Raw genomic sequence first — 19,466 nt, 5'->3', positions numbered from 1 at the left:
AAAATTTTTACCCTACTCACATACATTCATCCTTACTTCTTCCAGACCAGACTAACTAACCTCCGTCCAAACAGGCCTCGGGAAACCCTAACGGTACTGATGGACTGCCCTGTCATCCGTAGCCTACAGCCGTCAATGGATGCGAATATGGAGGGGCGTGTGGTCAGCACACCGCTCTCCCGACCATAAGTCCGTTTTCGTCACCTTAGACGCCACTGCTCAGTCAAGTAGCTTCTCAATTTGCCTCACGACGTCTGGATGCACCCCGCTTGCCAGCAGCACTTGGTCGGCTGGACAGTCACCCATCTAAGTGCCTAATTTCGGTGATCTGACTGGAATCACTGCGGCAAGGCCGTTGAACCTCTGCTCCTACACTGTACTAATCAAAACTATCTTAAGTGAGATCCACTTCATAAGTATATAATGGGGACCTATAAAGGATGTTTTCCCCATGACCGAAAAGCCGGCCGGTGTAGCCGAGCGGTTCTAGGCGCTACAGTCTGGAACCGCGCAAACCGCTACGGTCGCAGGTTCGAATCCTGCCTCGGGCATGGATGTGTGTGATGTCCTTAGGTTAGTTAGGTTTAAGTAGTTCTAAGTTCTAGGGGACTGATGACCTCAGAAGTTAAGTCCCATAGTGCTCAGTGCCATTTGAACCGAAAAGCCGCGCGGGTAGCCGCGCGGTCTGGGGCACCTTGTCACGGACTGTGCGGCTCTCCAGGTCGGAGGTTCTAGTCCTCCCTCGGGCATCGATATGTGTGTTGTCCATAGCATAAGTTAGTTTAAGTTAGATTAAGTAGTGTGTAGGCTTAGGGACCGATGACCTCAGCAGTTTGGTCCCATAAGACCTTACCACAAATTTCCAAATTTTCCATGACCGAAATGTGTGCTGTTATGACTGTTACTGACAGATTAAAACTGTGTGCCACCTTGGGTCCGCATTCTGCATCTTTCATTTCTCTTAGTTCACAGAAAAAAATCCTTTGTGCAATAAACTTTACTGAAAATCCCTCGCAGTGCTAAGACGTGGTACAAAGAAAACTATATTTTCTCTCGTGTCGTTTTTGTATATTAAGTAGCCACTAATCTTCCTAGTTCTTTACACCATACTATAATATTATACAATAATAATAATAATAATAATTCTAAATAAATACTGTTTTTTTCATTATTAATAGCATTCCTAATATTCTTCACAGAGTAGCGCACAGTTACAGTACGGACGATAAAATTGTTTCGATAATTATCCTTGAGAACAACTTTATTGCCAGAAAGAAATACCTCCTCACACCGTTTATTGCTGCAGGCACTGCGTATCTAGATCATGAATTGCGGAGATATACCGGGGCAGCAGAATTCAGTGATCATTTTCCTTCTATATATAGAGGTAACGATGCGAAGCCGAAATCTTGGGTAACAATCGGAATTTTACACATCAGGAGGGCCATTTGTGATCAATTTATAGTGAACGATAGATTTATTCACAATATTCGCACTACACTTACGCAGTACGCAATAAGTCAAGAAATATCGTATGAAACGATACATTTCTCATCTGTGTCTGTTTCATTAGGGGTATTTTCGGTATAGAGTTACGTCACATTAAGAAACCGGACTTCTCACTCTCCCTTACCAGTCGTCTTCATAGCGGTAGAAACCTACACAGATGATTCGCTAAGACTTGTTTTTAGCGTTCTCGCAAGATAACTAGTTTCATATTTTGCTGTCTAATTTGAGAATTCTTTACCTTTCAACTTGTGACCGGATGTCCTAATTGCAGCCACAGCCGTCACTTACGCTAAAGGAGAAACTTAGTGTTACTGTATTTCAACTGTTTGCATATCGTGTTTTGGCTGACAGAATGAAAGCTGCTTCTGCTTAAATGTGTGGGTGAAGCTGGTCGGTGTGTAAGAAACACGAGGGGCGTTCCATATTGATTTACGCTTCTGTATCCGTTTTTTTTCTTTTCTTGTACTGTCTGTAGTTGATAACACACACACACACACACACACACATATATATATATATATATATATATATATATATAGTGCGTGAAAAACACTGTCAGTTCATTCACTGGCTGTAGTCAGTTATAATTTTGATAGGGTAGTTCTCAAATAATCGTGAATGATTTTGAAAGTTTTATAAAGCTGTTAGCTGATAAGGTACATTTCACTCTGCAGGTACACTGGTCTGTTAGAGCTCTGACCCACTGTCGAGTCACTCACGTAGTGGCGGGGCAAAGACGCATACCCGATTTGGAGCTATTGAGAGGGGATATCCATCTCCAGTGTTTGTCTTGCCTCCCGTAAAATTTAGTCAGAACTAGGTTTGTGCATTACTTTTAAGTCAGCGACAATAAGCCACAGACAAAAATATATAAAAGCCCACTGTATGTACAAGTGTGGCTTGCTCGGCGTGTCTCATATGCTTATGCCGCATCCGATCGCAAACAATCAACCTCAACGATGGTTACTCACGATCTTTAAGACAGCTATACACGGAAAAATTTATCAACCGACCGACAGACCAATTTCGTGGCAACCTACAGACGTCCCCACGACTACACTCAGCCATTACAGCGCCACCTTGTTGTTGAGATTTGCTTAAGTTCACTGTCTTTATGTTTTACGAGATTCCTCTTGGTTTTAGACAGAAAACAAAAACTGGTGTGTGTCTTCGCTGTTTTGGAGGTAACAAGGCCAAAGAAGCCGAGAGAAAGCTGTTGTCTAAGATATGCCTACGGCAAGGAAATAAATTCACCCATGTTCTATTACTTAAGCAGCTGGGATCACCTGATTTTCGTAATTATCTAAGAATGGATAAATCATGCATTTCGGAGCTGCTGAACATCATCAAACCATTCTTATGGTAAAAGAACACAGACATGAGAGAGCCTCTAAGCTGCGAGGAGCGGCTGTTAGCAACTTTATGAGTACCAGCCGCTGGCAGAACTTAATAGGACCTCGAATGCAAAGTGATTCCTGAAACGTGCAGCATGATTTACAGTTGGCTGGGGAAATATGGTAAAGAAAAATAAATAAAACAAAAGACGTCCGTGTATGTTTTCCTTACTTATGTAGCATAACCGATGAACTGTAAGTTTAGGAAACTCATTTCAAACTACAAGAAGAAAAACTACGTATCATGGTGGCGTACGTCATTTAATCGATACAACAGATACGTGTGAAATGGAGAATTTAGAAACTATTAGACCTGTAAAAAAAATTTCACACTTTACTTTCCATAGCAGAGGGCTTGAATATTACATTAGATTAGATTAGATTAGTTTTTCCTTCCATAGATCCGTGCTGAGAAGATCCTCGTGGATGTGGAACATGTCAATTTTTTTAAAGCTGAAATAACAATACTAATAGTGTGAGTATATACAATACATCAGTTTTTAAGCCGAAATAACAATACTAATAGTATGATTATATACGGTACATCATTTGTTTCTATTAAAAAATTCGTCAGTGGAGTAGGAGTTGGCCACTAGTAAGGCTCCTTTTAAACTGATCTTTATTTGTAACTAAATTTTTTATATTTGCTGGTAAATTATTGAATATGAGTGTTCCTGAGTAGTGGACCCCTTTTTGAACTAAAGTAAGTGCTTTTAAGTCCTTGTGCAGATCATTTTTGTTCTTGGTATCGTATGTATGCACTTATCTGTTTGTTGGAAAAAAATATATATTATTTAGGACAAATTTCATTAAGGAGTAAATATACTGAGAGGCAGTAGTTAGTATACCCAGTTCTTTGAAGAGATTTCTACAGGACGTCCGTGAATTTACTGCGCAAATAATACGTATTACATGCTTTTGGACTCTGAAAGCTTTTGTTTGACTTGAAGAGTTACCCCAAAATATTATACCATATGACATTATGGAATTGAAGTAGGTAAAGTATGCAAGATTTTTCATTTTTATGTCGCCTATGTCTGCTAACACTCGAATTGCAAATACAGATTTGTTAAGACCTTTCTGCAGTTCTGTGGTGTGCTCCTCCCAACTGAATTTATTATCAAGTTGTAATCCCAGGAATTCAAGACTGTCAACCTCTTCTATCTGCTCTTCTTCATGCTTTATGCATATGCTGGGTGGAAACCTCTTACAGGTTCTGAAGTGCATATAGTGAGTCTTTTCGAAGTTTAATGTCAGTGAGTTGGCTTTAAACCATTTATTAATATCCATGAAAATATCATGAGATCTTTCTAGATCTACACTCGACATACTATTTATTATTCAATCACTTATGACAATGAAGAAAGTATATTTTAAAAGTTAACATTAATCGAATGTCGATATTTTGGTTTTTAGATTTCACTTCCGATAAGTATCGGAAATAAAACCAAAAGACATAAATGCAGAAGGTCGCCAGACTTTTATTCTCTCACCATCTTATACGAAACTGTCATGTACATGTTAAAAACATGAGAAATGTGCTTCATTTCTTGCATCTGTACTGTTATACTCCTCGCACGACGTGTCCCACAGCAGCATTTAACCCCACGCGCAGCGACAAAAGACGAATATTTGTCGGGCGATTGGCACGAGAGCAGGGTGGACTGGCGGGGGGTGGGGGATTCGGCTGTCGGATGCTCTTACCCGACCGTCCGACAGTCGGTCAAAACGCCTACTCACGTCCAATTTATCGGTCGGGCGGTTGGTCGGTCGGTTGGATGATGCGTGTGTAGAGCCCCTTATACTGCCCACCTTTATTCTCCCATCTTTCCAGGTAACACTGTTAGATGTCATGAGTGGATCAGTATCGTAGTCCATTTCGATTACAGAGCAAGCTTTAAATCCATAATGTGCACGCATACACACATAGCTTAAGCACGTTTTGTATCATTTCCATTCCTCTTATCGATCGTCAGGTTGAAAATCTTGGCAACGTGAGGACAGCCCTGGTGAGAGACTCTGGAACTACACTCACGATGGTACTGTATGGACCTACTAAAAGGGGAGCCGGGGCAGAGTTGTAGTGAGTGTGCCTTAAGCGGTGCCTGTAGTGTGATTACTGAGGTATGTTGTCTATTGGCCCACCGCTGAGTTTGTGTTTACGGAGTGTTTGTTCGTCTGAAGTTTTTTGTTTGCAGACTTCGAATAAGTGCGTTACCCGCGATGTTCGTAATAAATTCGGTATTTATGTCGGTTATTTTGTACTTAGTTCTTTCAAAATAGTGTGATGTGTATGAAAATGACGTGAGACAGTAGTAAGTTGGTTCACTGAATTCCGAAAATAATTTTTCACGTGTTTCTCAAATTAAGAAAAATGGTTTTTATTGGCAACGTATTTATTTGTAAGCACAGCTTCGTTCATTCTATGGATTGTATGCTATTTAGAGTTCGGGCAGTCTTCATTATGTATGTTTATATTAAAAAGTCCCTTCTTAGTTCTGTGAAAAGGAACTGCTATTTTATAATCGAAAGTTTCAAGCTAAACGTTAAAAACTGTTGTTCGGGGTGTTTGTAATGGCTTGAATCAAATTAAATAACGTAAATCTGACATTAGAGCGCAGAAAATACATTGCACCACTTATGACAGACATCTCATAAGGCCTCTGTTTACATTAGATGTGAATACCTACTTAGTGTGAGGTACATTCAAATGGAAACATGGTCGGTGCGTCTACCTTTGCCTTACATGTAAGGTTGTACCTTATAAGTACATCAAACTGCTCTCTAAGCGCAATTGCCCACTCTTCCTGTATCTTTTTATTCCTGTATCGACACATACGCCACGGTTTTTAGCTTCTACTGAGTCTAGTTTCTTATGTCGTAAATCAGTTTTCGAAGAAAATGAGTCCATTATACCACTGCTACTATTCTGTATCAGTGAGTTCCATGGCATTAGAGACTACATTTGAACGTCCTCTGAACATATAAAAGGGCGTTTGAACGTAAGGCAACATGACGTGTAAGTAACGAATGAACATCTCACGGTCTCCCCCCCCCCCCCCCCCGTATGACAGAAGTTTTAATGTATTTCTTCACAAGCAACCACTTTCCTCATGAGGCGACGGTTGTGGGCACAAGGTATTGGTCTCGATAAAGCAATCGGCATAAAATATGGAGTAAACAACCTAGCAGGTTGTATATACACTATTCGTCAAGACTAAGAGAGGCATTAGTTTGTCGGTTGCTGCGCTGTGCAGTAATTCAATCTTTCCATTCCTATGACGTACATGTTCTTAACGAGATCTGTTGCCAGGGAGAAAAAGCATTCTCGACACGGGTGATCGTTTTCCATAATTTACCATTTGCGTGAGTATTTAGATTGCAATGGATAGCTTATTTAACTCAGTTTTGGATAGTAAAATTAAACTTTCTAGGTTTGTTAATTTGTCGTTGGACGTCCTGAATGAAATTGCGTTGCCATGCTCACGTCAGTACAAAATATACAGTCTGTGACAACGACGTTGTTAAAACGCATTAGTCGTGAAAAGGGGGAGGGGACAAGATCTACTTCCGACCACTCTATCATCCGCATTTTCTTCTTGAAGAGGAGCATCGAGCTGTATTATTGCTTCACTCTTCTAATATTTGCTTCTATACTGTTACCGGTTTCTTATGTAAATCCATATAGTTAACAGGAACGTTCCATTAAAAACAGTGGGTCATTCTCTGGGGAATGCAATGTTTGACCTTCTAATATTCGACTATTTCAGCTTGTGACTGTCTCACTTCGGTTTTGTACCTTTCAGAAAGTGTATCACGAATGTTTAACGTGTAATGGAAAGTGCTGGCAATTTAAAAAAACAGAATGCAGTTATTTCTACAAAATAATTGGAAATAATACTCGAATGCCGGTACTCAGTTGGCCGTGCGGTTCCAGGCGCTTCACTCTGGAACCGCGTCCCCGCTATGGTCGCAGGTTCGAATCCTGCCTCGGACATGGATGGGTGTGATGTCCTTATGTTAGTTAAGTTTAAGTAGTTCTAAGTTCTAGAGGACCGATGACAACAGATGTTAAGTCCCATAGTACTCAGAGCCATTTGAACCGTTACTCAGTTATTTACTTTCGCATCCATCTAAAGGAGCTTACGCAGCATCTTCGAAGTGAAATAGAAATTCGCTCAGGGTACGGCCCAGCAGTACGCCTACGTAACATGTATGCACACTGGCATGTCACTTCAACCAACAGTAATTTTCCCTAACACTCACTTCGGCTGTTGCGTGTAGTGTTTGCAATGGAGTCTGTGCACACGGCATTGCACAGGAATATCCCGAACACCTGTGCGGCTGTTTCAGGTACACTTGTAAGGAGTGGTCACCATGGACACGTACTCGCTGCTGAGCACAGTGCCGTTGTTCGCTGACGTGAGTGAGCGCGTGCGCAGATCCTACCACAGCCTGAAGCACGCGCACACCTCGCTGCGGCTCGGCCTGCAGCTCGCAGAGGTCTTCTTCCAGCTGCTACTCGTCTGCTCGCGGCCGCTCATCATACTCTGCCACTTCCCCATAATCATCACGGATCGGATCCTCCACGATCTCCTGGCCTTCCTAATAAGATGTTGTCCAGTTCTTATGTGGCCCGCATCTGACGTGAGTAAACTAATAGAGCTAAGCTGTCGATAACTTCAATAAGTAATTAGCTGATTTACGAGATTTGCGAGACCTTTCATCTGAATAAGGCACTGTGCAAATCATTGCTTCAGAGATACAGTGGCTTTTTTACTTACTATAAGTGCTTCACTTCCTGTCCAACTCGCAATGAGTACAGGATCATCTGGTACCATACAGATACCGCGATCTATTTATTCTGGACAGCAAAAAAAAATTCCATCGGAATTGCACAAGATGTGGGAACATTCGGTCGCTATCAGTGATAAAGCAAAGTAATAGTTAATGAAAGCATGGCTCTACTACGCAACGGAGTTTACACAGGAGCAGCAACTTATATTCAAAAGTAAAATTTTATTGGCTCTTGGGAAATGGTCTAAAACTTCAGTTTTATAAAAAGAGATACAGCACAGAGAATCTGTGAAACTGAATGTTCACAATTCCTGGGCGCGAATATTGATAAACTCGGCTCAAAACAGTACTATAGATCTTCTCAAACTCTTGAGTTAACAGAATGTTGTGTACCTGTGTATCCTGTTTCATATGAATGCATCAGAAAATTAACTTAACTTTGCATACTTCCATTCTTAGTCATAAAAACTTCCTGGAGAAATTGAATTGATAGATAAAAGAATTCACTTGAGAATATCCATTCTCAAATTTCATGTAGGCTGACGTTCAAAATACAGCACTAAAAGAAACTTATCTGCGTGACGTACTTAGCTATAAGCCGATAATGGTATTAAATTTCATAACACGAGGAACCAGCAGCCCAAACCATCCATAATGTAACCTCATTTGTGCACAAAAGAGTAGAGTATATGTCCATAAGACTATGACAACCTCACCTGATAATTATACTGACAGAAGAAACTTTAATAAATGTTCTCTCTCTACTAAACTTTCCGGATACAAATTACAGAAGACTGTCTGGGCGGGATAAACGGATTAACTAATTTCGATCTCATTTAAACATTTACCGATGTTCTCGCAGAATGTACCTTATTTATAAACCTACTGAACGTTGACCATAGTGTGTTGTCAAATTATCCACGGAACAAGAAGAAACTAATACACAATTTTACTAATGAAATTGCTTGCTGTTTCAGATATACGAAACCGTGAGAGGTTTCGTCCTCTCCATCACGATTGGTCGTGTGGTCGTGTTCTTCCTGATAATCATATCATACATCCTATACGTTGTGATCGAATGCCTCAGGGTATCTTTAAACTTCATCCTATTTTTCATCTCGCCGCTCAGGACTGAGGAAGGTAAGCTTGCGTTCTCACTCAAGCACTATGAAAGTTAGTTTGTGATGTTCTTATCGTAGATGGGACATTTACCGGAGTTAGTTTCGAACAGAATTCAAATAATCTGATTTTTACTGTAAAAGGGGGTCTTTGTAGTTTTTCCTGAAACTATTGATTAACAGTATTTACTTCCGACGCGACTGAACTGAAACTGCCTAAATTTTGTTACTGTTTCGCGAAACAATTTACACTTCACTTCTCACAAATCCCTGGATGTGGTGAAATTAGTTTTTACGACAGCTACCGAGAACTGAATTTTAAAATTAAAGCACTTCTCTCCAGATCGTTTCGTTACACTTGGCTGACGAATACCATCTACAGTGTTCATGGTGCCACGATGTCGTGTAGAATTGAGAAATTGTTTCAATTAGACATAAAAGTAAATGATAGATTAGTTCAAAACAGTATCCAATTACTGCCTCATATGGACACGGGAAAGTTGTTTACGGGACCTCGCTTCTTTATAGTCACTGATCCGGGTGTAACAGTTAAGATGTTTTATAAAATAAATGCTCGTTTTTTGTCTGACGTTTAACAGATCACAGAAATAACTTCAGGGTGCATCACAATTTTAATGACTCGCATAATATTGGGGCATGAGAATCTGCTTATTTCCACTGAAATAAGGCTGTGATTTCCAAAAATAAGGTCGGGAGCATCAGCGTTTACAATTATTCCTTTCCCGCATCACAATGACTGGCGAAGGATGTCTGTAAACACACACAACTGTATGCTCCGTAACCACTAAATGCGCTATTAAATTTCCCTACTAAAGTAGGCTAATAAAACATGCTTTCGTTGACATTCTAATGATTGAGATAAATTCCAATAAACAATATTTGCATTTGAAAGGTGTATTAGAAAATAAAACAATGTTTCTACAGACATTTCTAAGAAATTATGAGCTGGCAAATCATTTCATAGAAAAGGTAGAAAAGATCTATTCAGTCCAATCATTGGATGGACGGAAACAGTTCATCATAAGGAAGAAATAGCTTGCATTTTCTTAAGGAATTAGATTCCTCACGGAGAAAATTTGTACTTCTCACAATTTAATTACCGACATTACTTGCTAGCAGTATTGATAATGTACTACATTTCATGAGAAGGCTCCTCCTAAAACCTGTAGAATTATGCAGAAACTTTACGTTAATGTCTTAAATTCTTTGGACCTCAAGAATGAACCCTTGAAACAAACGGAACGTTGCTGATCTGTAAACGAAGATCCATGATGGTAACGTCGAAAGGAGGCATAAAAGGGTGACAAAGACGAAATTAACACAAACAGGCTCCCAGATGGAACAGCTGAATAAAATATGGCCGAATAACTGATAAATCAGCCAAAGCATTGAAATACCAAGATATGGCGTAATGGTAAAGTATGTAGATACACATACAATGCTCAGAAGAAACTTTCTTAACTGAAGATCGTATAACATAGAGGATTTTCACCCAGCAGTGGGTATCACCTGTATTCATTTTTGCATTGCGCCGATTGTACACTTACTCCTATAATAAAACGAAACTCTCCCGAACAGGCCATGAAGGCCCAAAGGTACCGACAGGCCGACGTGTCATCCTCAGCCCACAGGCGTCACTGGATGCCCATATGGAGGGGCATGTGGCCATCACACCGCTCTCCCGGCCATATGTCAGTATCAGAGACCGGAGCTACTACTTCTTAATCAAGTAGCTCCTCAGTTGATCTCACAAGGGCTGAGTGCTCCTCGCTTGCCAACAGCGCTCGGCAGACCGTATAGTCCCCCATCCAAGTGCTAGCCCAGCCCGACAAAGCTTAACTTCAGTGATCTGAAGGCCGTTGGCTTGCTCCTATAACACCTTTCGATTATTTCGACATGAGGAATAGCTTCTAATACTGAACTATTTGCGGAATTTGTCACCTGAATCATTAAATATCTGAACGTCATATGGACATAGAAAGATTCAGATGGATTTTTTCCTTCAGATACTTAAACTTTATCATAACATACCCTAACACAATATTTTAATTACTTGCACCACACACAAACTTCCTACTGAGTTATTTCACTAAGTTAAATGTTCAGGTTTAGGAAAAACACAGTTCTAACTAAACCAACTGGCATGGATCACAAATGATGTGCATTAGCACAGTCAATGACCATTCGATTAACTCATTAGAAGAAACAAATTGGTTTCAGAAGTGACTGTTACGGCATCTGAACTAAGATAGACAGCAAATACGTGTGGTGGCTCTCTCCCACGTATCTGGGCCTTCAGCTTAAAAATGGGAAGTGACTTCTTAGAACCTTTCTACTTCAAGCTGAAGCAGAAAACCAGTATGCGAGTAACGCAGTGTAAATAGTGGTCACAACGCCCACCTCCCACGAGTACTCAAAAGCATGCCTTGGCTAGATTTGCTGCTATGGGATCTTCAAAAGAAGTCCTTGCTTGCAAATAACGAATTTTAATAAAGTTATCATAGGTAGAGTAATACTTTGATATTTTCTGCTGTTGCTATTAATCATCCAAAACAAAGATCAGAGACAAATGACTTCACTATACGCAGTACTTAATCCTTACCTTGGAACTGAACATGCAGTTTGTTTCGTAGTGTTCGTACAAGAGTTAATATAGTCATAAAACTATGATCATTTAAATAAAAATAAATCGGTGGCTGTGCCAAACAGTTGCATATTCAAGTGCGATACATTAACATTATCTTCAGAATTTACAATGAATATTACCGCACTTCAAACGTAAATTAAAATGAAATGTTACAAATGTAAATCGTGTCATCATAAAAGATCTTCAGTTAGAAGCACCTAGGAACTGTAGTGTTGCACTCTCTCTGCCAGAATTTTCACGTAGGAATTAATCGTACAAACGATGGACCTGTGCACTTACTCCAAATTTACTCACTCATTTTGCTGTATCGGTCGTTAAAACATCGTATCTAAAAGATAAATATAAACGCTGGAATAATTTCATTCGTCCGCTTTTTTCTTTTTACCCTGATAGGTCGGCTAATCTTAATTCTTTCGTGCATTATCTCGTTAATATACCGCAGCCATTTTTCTGTAATCTTATAGATTCCTAAGGATATTTTACGCAAGTTTAATTTCGTAAACTGTCAGAATTGGTCTGCCTTCTAATTACGTTTTAAACCTCTCCATCTTTTTTGTTTTTTTGTTTTTTGTTATTGACGTGTTACCAGAGGCGCGAATGCAACAGAAGAGTAAACGGCACAGTGTTAGTGGAAGTTGATAACGAAACGCTCATTGAGTTCCGTCGCTGTTTTTCATTGCACATTACACGGTACGTCCCTAAGGTCATTCTTTTATCTAGCGAAGTTTTCCTTGAGAGACATACATTGGGCGATTCGGTTAAATCCGCAGCTCGTGGTCGTGCGGTAGCGTTCTCGTTTCCCGCGCCCGGGTTCCCGGGTTCGATTCCCGGCGGGGTCAGGGATTTTCTCTGCCTCGTGATGACTGGGTGTTGTGTGATGTCCTTAGGTTAGTTAGGTTTAAGTAGTTCTAAGTTCTAGGGGACTGATGCCCATAGATGTTAAGTCCCATAGTTCTCAGAGCCATTTTTGATTCGGTTACATGCTCTCTAACAGTCGTACTGCCTGCAGGAGTGTAACAGACCCCAAGAATTAACTGACTTACGAGTTTCACACCTTATGTAATAGAAAAGAGAGAGAGTGTGTGTGTGTGTGTGTGTGTGTGTGTGTGTGTGTGTGTGTGTGTGTGTGTGTCGCGCCGTGTTCACTGGGGAGTCATGCGTTGCAGCCGAACCGTTCCAGGGGCTGCGGTTCACGCCCCCTCCCACCGACCCGCACTCGAGCAGAAACCCGCACGGACACGCCTACAGCCCGGTCGTGCCCTCGACTTCGTCCTCGGATCCACCCACCGTCGTGCTGCCCGGGGCCCAGGCGGGCCCAGTCCGCGCCGGACATGCAGTCACTCGATAGGTACGTATACCTGCCCAGCCTTACTATAATTAGTCACTATAATCAAATGAGCTACCAGTTACATATTTCTTTACCTGGTCTGGGCACTTAGTGCCCTTTCTCATAAGGTTACACTTACAGCATTATTTTAGTATCAGCAATAAGATGCATGCAGCAAAATGTTGTGGACATGGGGGTCAGTGTAGGCACAAAAACATTACAAAAAAAGCGAAACACGTGCTACTTACTGTTGGTACAGACAGTACAAAGTTGCAAAACGATTGCATGTCTTTCGCTTCTTTATTCTAGTTTTGTACAAGCACTACGGCCCACAAAACGCAAAGCATTTTGCTATGTATCTCTTAGTGTTCACACTCAAGTAATGAAATGTATAACATTCTGAACAAGGGCAGTAAGTGCCCAAAACCAATGAAGGAATTAAATTTGTAATGCAACTGCTCCGTTGTTATATGCAACTAAACTTCCTCATGATGGTTAAAATAACTGACTTCATATTTGTGTGAAAACCCTAAAGCACACGCACAATCGATATAAAACACACTTCCTGCCACTCTTGAACAACGAACCGTACTAGGAACGGCATCTTTTGGAGATAACAATGTGATGCATCACTGAAAGTGTATTTGTAATAAGTATAAATACGAAAACCACCAAATACAGCATGTTACCTTGGGGAAACACTGAAATAAAGACTGCAGCTTTTCGCTTTGTCAGCGCATCACGGCAGAGGACATCTAGTCCGTCCAGCCAGTCGTACCAGATCTTGGGCTAAGCTAAAGATCGGTCACTACACCAGGTTTTCCCCTTTTCTGAAAAAGAACAGCTACATATATGACAAGCATATTACGCGTCTTCCGGCTTTCAAGCGAATCGAGCAGCGGCCATCTCGATTTGTCAGCGAAGCTGAATGCGGTCTTTGTTTTTTCTCTTACGTGTAGCTGTGTACCACAAAACTATGCAGTTTCACTGATAAGCCGCATTAGAGATTTCAAAAATGCTTAGTTTTTGGTATGGTTTGTTGTGGTTTTCGTATATCTCGATCAAATAGCTATAGAGCTAAACAATCAAACTTCCTAGTGGAGCCAGCATTACTGAGCTGCAGCGAACCTTCGCATCCCATGAAAAATAAGTTCTGAGATCAGAAACTGAGATTAGGTGCATTTCAGTAATCAGATGTATTGTTCCAATCCAACATAAAAATTTAATTGTGCTGTAGCTTAAGATTGCCAATGGCTGCTTGTGTGTGTAAATTCTAGCCGATGACTCATCTTGGTGGTTGGAAACTTTTACTTTCATGCCTTTCTTTAACCAACGAATTTTGCATACAGCAGCATCAGTTTAATTGGATGAACAGTCATGACTTCAACTAAATCAATTCTTTTTTTTTTTTTTTGTACTTCAAAAGGAACAGTTGATCACTTACAAAGACATCGCATGATTTTCTCCGAGAAAATTTCTACTTAAGTGCTGAGTGCATGAACTTGTAATGTTAATCGTACCTATAGCACTTGCGTAGCAGTACAGTGAATTTGTCACAATTAACCTATCAAAAGTGGAAAACGTTGAACATTTCTGCACTCCCTCTGCCAGCAACATAGGACTAGAGTATTTTTGCTCTGTAAGTCGAGATAGTACCGGCGTAGACCCTTGATGAAAATAGTGTCACAAAAATAGGCGAAGGACCCATTATTACTGCGTTACAATATTAAGAGTTGGAAACTGTTAAAACCGAAAATAGAGTACGTACCAAAAGCGGTGTAAAGTAGAACACACAACCGGTTGTAGGAAAAGCAGACACTAAGTTGGTTTGTAGGCAACCCTACCGCGTGAAATTCACCCACGGTAGTAGCCTCCGTAAGGGGTATGGTCGTCAGTCTATTCCGTGCAACCTAGGAATACAAAAGACCCTAAGAAAAGTGTTCATGGAATCATTCGGTAAGCACCGTAGTCTCTTGCACAAATTCACAAGGTCTTTCCACACGCTGATAGTACAGAGCCTGTGTCAACGGAAGCTTGGTCAATGCATTCGTGATATTACAAAGGCTCGTTCTCACAAACTGAAGTGTGGTTAACAGGTGGTTCCATCAAAGAACCTGGAAAAAAGTTGCCTACACTTTTCAGCCACAATCTTAGTTACAATTATACGCGTACTTCAAGATACACATAAAAACTTACCTGCGACTCAATGAGATTTACATTATGTTATTGCTGATTCATGAATTTCTTACTGCCATTGTTGAAATTAAGTGGAAGTGTAACATACACGTTAATTCACGAAAAGAGAAATATAGCTCTTGAATGCTTTCCAAATTCCCATAATCTTCAACGTAGGTAGTATACTTCCAACAGAATTTGTCAAAATTACAATGAAAGATAAAACGATACCATGTCTAAAATTCGTAGAGTTCCTGTGTCTGATACAGAGTGTCTTAATTCTATAACGGACTTCGACCTACTTGCTCATAACCAGGACAGCCTACAAAAGAACAAAATTATCGGTGAAATCAACATCTTAAACGCGGCTGCGAATCAGCAGATTGCGCAAATCTGAAGAGGTTGGAAAAATCATCTATCCAGCTACAAAACTATTATTAGCCCTTGAACTAAGTTTTCAGATTTCTGAAAAATCTTAAGGAGTGGACCTTGTTACATGATGGTACATTAGATTAACTGAACGGAGGGACTCGTATATATAAAACTGACAAAAACAAGAGGTATCCCAAGCCATGGCTTGTTCTAAAAGAGATCATTCTAGAGATGTCGAAACGTCAATTAAGGGATAGTAACCCTTGGTTTCGCAACTAGTTGGCTAATTTTTTCTTGCTTTTTCGTTTTGTTCCCTAAACTCATCAATGGCCTTACATTGTCAAACGTACGTTTCACTCCCACAAATAGCAAAAGAAACGTCTGCAGGTCGCAATGTGGCAAAGTAGTTACTCTGAAATAATACAGTTCACCGTAGCTTACACTAAGTGTGAATCCGAGATGAACCTGCAGCTTTCCGTGGTTTCTAGACTAGTCTGTCGGCGCGAAAAAAAAAGTTGAATTTGAAATTTCAACATTCAAGGGCAGATTGATTTGTTACGCTCTAACTGTACATCACGGCCGTTTGGCTTTATACGTTATTCACGAAGGAATTGGTTCGTTTAAACTTTTTGGGGGATTGTTTGAAATGACTGTATCAGTGTAATCGAAGCCAATAATAATAAAAATAATTGGAAGCATGTAACATTCATTCCCGGAAGTAATTATTGGAAAGAATTTAAAACGGCTCTTTGGTTGCTTACCGTCACAGGTTTTGTCTGAGTTTCTTTATACGTGTTTCGGGTTTAACTCTTCATCCGATGTCCTATTATTAACACAGGTGCTATGTTACATATTTTACAAACACGCAAATTTCTTGAAGCAAATTCTGTACGAATAATATTAAAGAACAGAAGTACTTACCATTTTATGTATGAGTACATGAGACTTCGATGTAGACTCGAATATTATTACTAATAAGCAGAATAATAGGTAGAACCGTGATGGTTGTAGAATACCTAAAATAAAAAATTATGTTCATAATGGGTCATCACACGACGCATGAAACCCGAAACGCGTCAAAAGTTGAATTCGGAGAAAACCTGTCTATTTTTTACACAGCCGGACAGATCTTTTAAATTCTTTCCAATAATTACATTCGTAATGGTTGCCTCCCTCCACAAGGACTTTGATTTAGAATTTCTGGAAAGTATCTGAAGTTTTCAGTATCAGCGTCGCTGAACTGTAATGTCTGCAGCAGGTTTGAATCCAAGACGGGGGCCCTGGTCCGCAGCTGTAAGGGTCGCGAGTCCTTCGTCCTCGTCAAAGACCAGTGAGGAGGGTGGTGCCCGTGGAGCGGACGCCCCAGCGCGTCGCTCGGTAGTGTACCGCCTGCGCAGGCGGCGCGCCCCGGCCACCCTGCCCACGCAGTCTCCACAGGCGGGGGCGGCGGCATCGGCCGCGGACCCGCAGCCGCTCATCCCGGTGTGGACGAAGTCGGTCTCCCAGGCAGAGGCCACCGCCACGAGCGCCTCCTCGGAAACCTGCTCTGGCAGCGACAGCAGACCAGAATCCCGGTACGACGCTACCGACGCACAGAGGATCATCTTATCTACGATCCTAGACCCCATTCCGCAAGATTTAGAAGAGTCTTTGAAGTCCGGTCGAAATGAGAACTGGTATGATGCACTTTCTTCAGAGCATGCTCAAGCTGAGGTTGAACGTCAGGCTTTCACTAACCCAGAAAGCGTGATCGAAACTCTGACTCCGAGGGATACGCAAGGGGACGGTCTAGAGCAAAGCGGGATTGAAAGCCTGCGTGTCGCTGTCCCGAAGCTGGAAGTCCTGCAGAGCTCGGACTCGGGTACACTGGACCACTTGCAAGTAGGCGATGCACCCGCGGGCACAGCTCGCAGGAGGTCGGTGTCCGCTGCGAGACCGGGAGACATTCGCCGGCGCCATTCTTTCATACCTCGCTTATCACCACACATCACCAATCCTACTCAACAAAGTAGCACGTCCAGCAATGATTGACGATACGTGAAAATTAAAATGTTTGGATTCTAGTCCTATATGTAATTGTGTAAATACTTAGTTGCTAACGATTAAAGCCAAATAGTTGCATTGCTTAAACAAATAAACCTTAAGCTTGTTTTACTGTGGATGTTCAAAATAAAGGCATGATTTTATTATATGCAATATTGTCTGATGCTGTAGGAACGAGATGAAATCTATTAAAGTAATCCACCATTAGCAGAAACATTGCCGAGACCAGGTTAAAAGTTAGTGTTCAGTAATACTTTTTACATACTTTACATACTTTACATACTTTACATACTTTACATACTTTACATACTTTACATACTTTACATACTTTACATACTTTACATACTTTACATACTTTACATACTTTACATACTTTACATACTTTACATACTTTACATACTTTACATACTTTACATACTTTACATACTTTACATACTTTACATACTTTACATACTTTACATACTTTACATACTTTACATACTTTACATACTTTACATACTTTACATACTTTACATACTTTACATACTTTACATACTTTACATACTTTACATACTTTACATACTTTACATACTTTACATACTTTACATACTTTACATACTTTACATACTTTACATACTTTACATACTTTACATACTTTACATACTTTACATACTTTACATACTTTACATACTTTACATACTTTACATACTTTACATACTTTACATACTTTACATACTTTACATACTTTACATACTTTACATACTTTACATACTTTACATACTTTACATACTTTACATACTTTACATACTTTACATACTTTACATACTTTACATACTTTACATACTTTACATACTTTACATACTTTACATACTTTACATACTTTACATACTTTACATACTTTACATACTTTACATACTTTACATACTTTACATACTTTACATACTTTACATACTTTACATACTTTACATACTTTACATACTTTACATACTTTACATACTTTACATACTTTACATACTTTACATACTTTACATACTTTACATACTTTACATACTTTACATACTTTACATACTTTACATACTTTACATACTTTACATACTTTACATACTTTACATACTTTACATACTTTACATACTTTACATACTTTACATACTTTACATACTTTACATACTTTACATACTTTACATACTTTACATACTTTACATACTTTACATACTTTACATACTTTACATACTTTACATACTTTACATACTTTACATACTTTACATACTTTACATACTTTACATACTTTACATACTTTACATACTTTACATACTTTACATACTTTACATACTTTACATACTTTACATACTTTACATACTTTACATACTTTACATACTTTACATACTTTACATACTTTACATACTTTACATACTTTACATACTTTACATACTTTACATACTTTACATACTTTACATACTTTACATACTTTACATACTTTACATACTTTACATACTTTACATACTTTACATACTTTACATACTTTACATACTTTACATACTTTACATACTTTACATACTTTACATACTTTACATACTTTACATACTTTACATACTTTACATACTTTACATACTTTACATACTTTACATACTTTACATACTTTACATACTTTACATACTTTACATACTTTACATACTTTACATACTTTACATACTTTACATACTTTACATACTTTACATACTTTACATACTTTACATACTTTACATACTTTACATACTTTACATACTTTACATACTTTACATACTTTACATACTTTACATACTTTACATACTTTACATACTTTACATACTTTACATACTTTACATACTTTACATACTTTACATACTTTACATACTTTACATACTTTACGCCCATCGCTAGGAACAGTGACCAACATCAGGAGCTTATTTGCTTCAGTAAAGTTGCATTTAGATTTGGTCAACTTAATGTGGCCATTCTAAAGTCATGGAGCAGAGTTAACTCGTGGAAAACATTAAAAACAATTTCATACGTAGTATAAATTGCAACGTTACAATTTTCGCTTCATACATAGACTCCATTGCAACACA

The 19,466-nt window shown here is 39.4% G+C and overlaps 1 protein-coding gene across 1 annotated transcript; it reads left to right on the top strand.

The window, feature by feature from the left end:
• The first annotated feature begins 7,276 nt into the window (after positions 1-7,276).
• LOC126162734 (uncharacterized) lies at positions 7,277-16,713 on the top strand. The gene is made up of 4 exons (XM_049919402.1): positions 7,277-7,550; positions 8,678-8,840; positions 12,653-12,834; positions 16,616-16,713. The coding sequence occupies exons 1-3, from the start codon at positions 7,281-7,283 to the stop codon at positions 12,832-12,834; spliced, it is 615 nt and encodes a 204-aa protein (XP_049775359.1). The 5' UTR covers positions 7,277-7,280; the 3' UTR covers positions 16,616-16,713.
• Positions 16,714-19,466: the final 2,753 nt, after the last annotated feature.

This window comes from Schistocerca cancellata, chromosome 1 (assembly GCF_023864275.1).
Source record: "Schistocerca cancellata isolate TAMUIC-IGC-003103 chromosome 1, iqSchCanc2.1, whole genome shotgun sequence".
Classification (NCBI taxonomy): domain Eukaryota; kingdom Metazoa; phylum Arthropoda; class Insecta; order Orthoptera; family Acrididae; genus Schistocerca; species Schistocerca cancellata.
Note: the sequence above shows the minus strand (reverse complement) of the source record. Positions and strands in the feature narration are given on the sequence as shown.